The 6,000-nt window shown below is 43.1% G+C and overlaps 1 protein-coding gene across 1 annotated transcript in view; it reads right to left on the bottom strand.

The window, feature by feature from the left end:
- Positions 1-1,741: 1,741 nt before the first annotated feature.
- Positions 1,742-6,000, bottom strand: part of SFXN1 (sideroflexin 1) — a 55,746-nt gene continuing 51,487 nt past the window's right edge. The window contains exon 11 of the mRNA XM_068966639.1: positions 1,742-4,150. Coding sequence (XP_068822740.1) covers positions 4,054-4,150 — 97 coding nt within the window. The 3' untranslated portion in view covers positions 1,742-4,053. The remainder of the gene's footprint in view (positions 4,151-6,000) is intronic.

The following is a 6,000-nucleotide window of genomic DNA, read 5'->3' as shown; positions in this document are numbered from 1 at the left end:
TGGGGTCCTCAGTGACAGCTGGGTTGGCTCAGGAACAATGGCTACAACCTGGATGGTCCCAGCCATCTTGCCTTTTGATTCCCAGGGGTAACGTTCACTTCCAGCTCTGTTCCTAGAAACCTTCAGATTTCTTGTTCTTTCCACATCCTGGGGATGACACGTGAGGATCCTTCTTCAGATTCCTGGAAAGAACCCGAATTCCAGGATGAACCAGATAATCACGGGTTGCTTGGGGCCACGGGTTTCAGGTGATGGAGCTGTGGCCGTGGACAAAGCAGAAATCGCAAGCGTGTTGATCGTGTCCCTAAGACTGTCAGCACTGAGGCTGCAAGCTTCCTTGGAGTCTGGTGAGGGGTGGGTGCACACATTCAGAGTATCTGAAGTCGACCTGAAACTGACCGAGGGAAACTTGGGTCTCTGGGAGCAGCAGGCATGTGGCACAGCAGACCTTCTCCAGCTGTGATGTGTGTAGGAATCTTGGGGCTCCTGTTCCTGCAGATGCTGAGGCCCAAGCACTTGTGTTTCTAACAAACCTGGATGTTGCTGGGCTATCTGGGCCACACTTTGAATCTCTAGAGTTTAAGCGATCCTTGTATCACTGCTACCAAATATAACCTTTTCTTTGGCTTTCAGTGAAATTCTGAATGCATGAGAACACACAAATTCTGAAAAACTAATTTCATTAGAGCATTCCAGCTGTAGCTTTGGGTGTCAGACCCTGGCTGCCACTGTAGTTTTCAAGCGACTGGGAACAGTCTTGAGCTCGTACTATCGAAGCCCCAGCTTTCTCATCTATGTGCAGAAACTCTCCCTACCTCTGTCTCATTTAGGCAAACCCTTGTTAGGGACTTCAAAAGCATGGATTCAAGTGTCTCCCTGTGACCATTTTAATCTGCTATTTTTAGTGAGGTTGTGGGTTGTCTCTGGGGAAGTTGCTGGGATTCTGAAATCTTACCAGTATATTGATACACTGGCATTTTGAATGCACATCCAGTGTCTTTAAACAAATCTATGATGAACAATCATCCACTGAGTGTGCCTGGCGATATGTGAAGCGCTGTACTGGAGTTATCTTGTTTACAACAGCTCTATGAGGCAGATCCAATTAGTCTGTCCAATCGATCCAAACCAATAAAACTGAAGGTCACAAAGAATGTCAGCAGCCTGAATACATGTATTTTACCAGTAGGTACAATCAAGATTGTACTGGCTGTGTCTCACCCCTAGAATATATCTCGAGCATATCTCCATGGTTTAAGTGAGGAACAGAGCTCCAGCAGTCAAACAGGTGCAGAGACGTGACCAAGGAGAGCAGAATGCTCAGCTCTCTGTCGTGTCTGTTAAAAGGCCCTCCCCAGATCCTGGGTTAGACGGACATTTTCTCTGTGAACTATGGAAATCGCGAGTTCCATGTTAGATTCTGACGAACAATATAAAAGTGAATTGACCTCAGCATTTAGTCACCAAGGCCAAAGGCAGAATCTCATTCCCCCTGTGGCAGAATGAATGTTCCTGGAATTTACACTGTGGGGCTCGTGGTGGGTGCTGGGTGCCTCTATGCTGTTCAAAAATGTGGAAATTGGTAGCCAAAACTAGAAATGTATTACCTGATTAATATAGGAGTTACCTAGATATTAAGACGGTACCTAGATATTAAGTTTGAATGAAAGGTACCATTGACTTTAACATAAAAACTGCTTTGCCCTTTACATACAAATAAAAGAGAGGATTTATTTTCATTCTGAGTTTATTTAACATTTCATCCAGTTAAAATGAAATAATACATGGACTCCAACACTGGCTAGACACTGTGCTAATACTGAAATAAAAGCTGCCAGTCATTCATACTTATAATTCATTATGTTACCCAAAATATTAATAACTATTTTCCTTTATAAGCTTATTGCACTTCATGTCAACTTTTCTCCAGAAAAGGTATTCCTAAGAGATCAGCAAAGACTGCCAACCTTGGTTCATTTTGTTCCTTTTGATAAACCATGATTCAACTTTACAGTTTATATTTCTCTATAGAAGCATCAAAAATCAGAAGCTTCAGCAGATAACGTTTAAAAAGACACATCTCCAGCCTCGTTCCCTTTTGTCATGAGGCTCTGGTTATCTCATCCTGGTACGTATTAAACGTTTGGTCAGTTTGTCAATCTTTCAACCAGCCATTCATTTTTCAATGAAGGTTAAGACTAACATGGAAATGCCAATGATCCGGGGCTAAGAATTCTGAGGTTAGCTGGAGGCAGGGGTGGGGGGGTGGAGGCTTCAAGGCCTTGAGTGTGAAAGTGTTAGTGACTCAGTCGTGTCCGGCTTTTTGGGACCCCATGCACTGCAGCCCGCCAGGCTTCTCCGTCCATGGGATTCTCCAGGCAAGAGTACTGGAGCGGGTTGCCATTGCCTTCTCCAGGGGATCTTCCTGACCCAGGGATCGATCCCAGGTCTCCCGCATTGCAGACTCTTTGCCATCTGAGTCGCTGGGGAAACCCTTCAAGTTGCCTTAGTTTCTTGTTAAAAGTGCCCTTTTAAGCACCTCGTGGAGCTCTGCCTCAAATTTCTAGCTTTTACCAATTTTTAAAGAGAAGGAAAGATGGCAACAAAAGACGTCCAAGGTCAGAATGTCACGGGGAAGCTCTTTTGCTTCAAATGGCTTAAGATAGAAAGCCTGCCTGAGAAAGCTCTGGCAGCAAAAGGAGGGCCCAGAGAGGCCCAGCTTCGGGCCCACTCACTGTTTCAGAGAAAAGAGAGGCACAGACACGAGGCATGCCATCCTGCCTTGATGAGGAAATTCAGTCTGCTCACACCGTCAGCAAAAATCCGCCCAAACTGGTTTCTACATTTGTTTCCACTTACAGGTCTCTGAATTACACATCGTATTGAGTGGTCTACACTTACTGAAATAACCACCTCACATATGCCTTTGAACCTCTATAGAATTACAGCATAATCTCTGTTACATTGAATACATTACTTATGAAACTAGGACAAGTGATGTAAACAGTGGTCCATGGGCTGGTTATTTTCAAACACAGTGGAATGTAATACACAACATTCAAGTAAAATCCACTGAGTCACTGATTCACATACACATCATTTCTGTAGCTTTCTGAAAGCCAAAGAGATCTTATAGGACGACAAGAAAAGAGATGTAGGTAGATGAGACCTCTTGATTCTTAAAAAAAAAAAAAAAGCCAGATTCAACCCAGTCATGTAGTGCTGGTTTTGAATAGACTCCCAAAATTTGACATTTGTGCATTTCAGTTACTTAATTAGTTGATTTAAATGACTGAATATAAAGTCAACGAGTGCAACGTAAGATTAATATCTTCATAAGAATATAAAACAGAATAAATTTAAAATTCAATCAAAGAAAGCGACCAGCAATAGGAACGCTTACAGATGTTGACAGCAGCCTCTATGTATCACACTTGTCTATTACTTTGACTTTCAGGAGGTATATGAAGGAGCTTTCATCCTACTAATGCAAAACATTCATCTTCTACTTCAGGTTGCCTCCTGCCCAACCTGGGCAGAAAAGCAAACTGTCCTTAATATTTACGAGTCTTTTTTTTTTTTTTTTTTTTACAGTTTAGCCTCAGGGCTTTTGTGTTTTCTCAACTCACTACTCAGCTCTCCTTGATTTGAAACAAGAATGGGAAAAAATTTCAGTATTTTCAACAGATTTCCTTTTCACTGACTGACAATCAGTAGACTGAACATCTAATTCTATGCCTAGCGGTGCTCTGGGAAACTCTGGGTGTGAGTCAGGACATTGTCTTTGAAAAAACAGTGACTATAAAAGCTACAGGAAGGGTGTCTGTAAATCATATCACGATTCAAATGTAAGGGGCGGGGGCTGGCAGGCGAGGCCCCTAGACCACCCCCAGGGGCTGTGCCGTAAGTAGCAGCTGGACTCTAAAGGCTTCTATGGGTCTTTAAAAGGTTTCTGTCACCGCGAGAACCCGGCCGCCCAGGTTATTCCTCTCCAACTTGGCTACACCAGGCTCACGGCAGGCAGGCTCCTCTGAAGATGCTTCTTAACCTGCTTTATAACCCCTTGTTAAAGTACACACGCCGTAACTCAGGGTAGGTCTCTCGGATCCTGGCTTGCAGCTCAGCTTCCAAGCTTGTCACAGACATGGAACTGGGAGGAGGGAGAAAACGACAGGGTCATCCCATGGAGGGTGGAAATTCGAACCCGAGGAGAGGAAAAGTGAGGACCCCCGTTCACCCCCACGACTGGTGCGAGAGCCCTGTTTGAAAAACGCTTCGCGTCCCAGGAAACTATCACTAAATAGGAAAGAAAGGCACCATCAGACCCCTTTTTGTTTCTCATCTTACTAAAAGCCTGAAAAACCACTTATGGCTGGCAAGGAGGTATGGTGATCACACTCTCAGACCCTGATGTATCGGAAAGTAATCTTGGTCCAGACACTTTCTAAGAAAAATAACATAAATGTTCACAATTCATAAGAAAAAGACACATGCATTCAGTGGAATTTTTAGCAGTAAAAATTCACTTGCATTAATGTGCTTCTGTCCACTTTATAGTGATATATATTCTGAAACTTTTAGAAAATATGAAAATATATGAGAAAAAAACATCTCTTCTAGTCACACTACCGAGAAGGACCACTGTAAGTCTTTGCTTTGTGCATGTAAAAAATGTACCTGAATGTTTTATACGTGCATATGTATTAAAGCTTATTTTTTCATTATGAATGCATACTTAATATGTAAGAGGATGAAGAAAAACTGGCCAGCAAAACTGTTGAGTTTCTGTTATGGAAAGCTCATTTGCCCCTTTCCTATTTGCCCGTTTCTGTTCCCCTCTAATCTTAAAAGAAACTAGTTATAGGAATGGGATCACCAGGCAATTTAACCTAACTCCTGACTTATGCTGTCCTGAATAACCTGTTCTTTTCCCAGATAGAAAGAAGAATGAAGAATTAAGCAGTTAAAAAAAAAAAATGATGAGGTCTCTATCCCCAGCACCCACCCCTTACTCTGTCCTCTGCCAAGCAATCTGCAGGCAGATCATTCGGGCAAGACAACATCTGAAGACAGAGTAGGTGGTTCACTGAGATTCCTTCCCCTCCTCTTTTTTTCCTTTAAAAACTGTCGTGATTGACAGAGAAGAAGAAATATCATATGACATCCTTTATATGTGGAATCTAACAAGAAATGATACAAATGAATTTGCTTAAAAAACAGGAGCAGACTCACAGACTTAGAGAACAAACCTACAGTTGCTGGGCGGGGGGAAGGATGAGGAGAAGGGATAGTTAGGGAGTTTGGGATGGACACGTACATCTATAGTGTCCCTATACTAAGGACACTCTGCTATATTTAAAATGGATAACCAACAAGGTCTTACTGTATAGCATAGGGAACCCTGATCAACGTTATGTGGCAGCCTGGATGGGAGGGGAGTTTGGGAGAGAATGGATATGTGTGTGTGTGGCTGAGTCCCTTTGTTCTTCAAAGGAAACTGTCACAACTTTGTTAACTGGCTGCTGCTGCTGATGCTGCTAAGTCGCTTCAGTTGTGTCCGACTCTGTGCGACTCCAGAGACGGCAGCCCACCAGGCTCTCCCGTCCCTGGGATTCTCCAGGCAAGAACACTGGAGTGGGTTGCCATTTCCTTCTCCAATGCATTAAAGTGAAAAGTGAAAATGAAGTCGCTCAGTCGTGTCCGACTCTTCTCGACCCCATGGACTGCAGCCTACCAGGCTCCTCTGTCCATGGGACTTTCCAGGCAAGAGTACTGGAGTGGGGTGCCATTAACAGGCTACACTCCAATACAAAAATTAAAAGTTTTTTTTTTTTTTTTTTTAATAAAAGGTATTACATGAAAAAAAAAACTGTCACAACTGAGCAAAATCTTTGGAGTTGGTCTCTGGACACGTGTTCACCTTCTCCCTGACTAAAGCATCTTTCCTTTCTACTGACACCTGTGTCTTGAATTACTGGCTTCTGAGCTGCAAGCAGCTGA

Source organism: Capricornis sumatraensis, chromosome 2 (assembly GCF_032405125.1).
Source record: "Capricornis sumatraensis isolate serow.1 chromosome 2, serow.2, whole genome shotgun sequence".
Classification (NCBI taxonomy): domain Eukaryota; kingdom Metazoa; phylum Chordata; class Mammalia; order Artiodactyla; family Bovidae; genus Capricornis; species Capricornis sumatraensis.
This window is presented reverse-complemented; position numbering and strand designations above follow the sequence as displayed.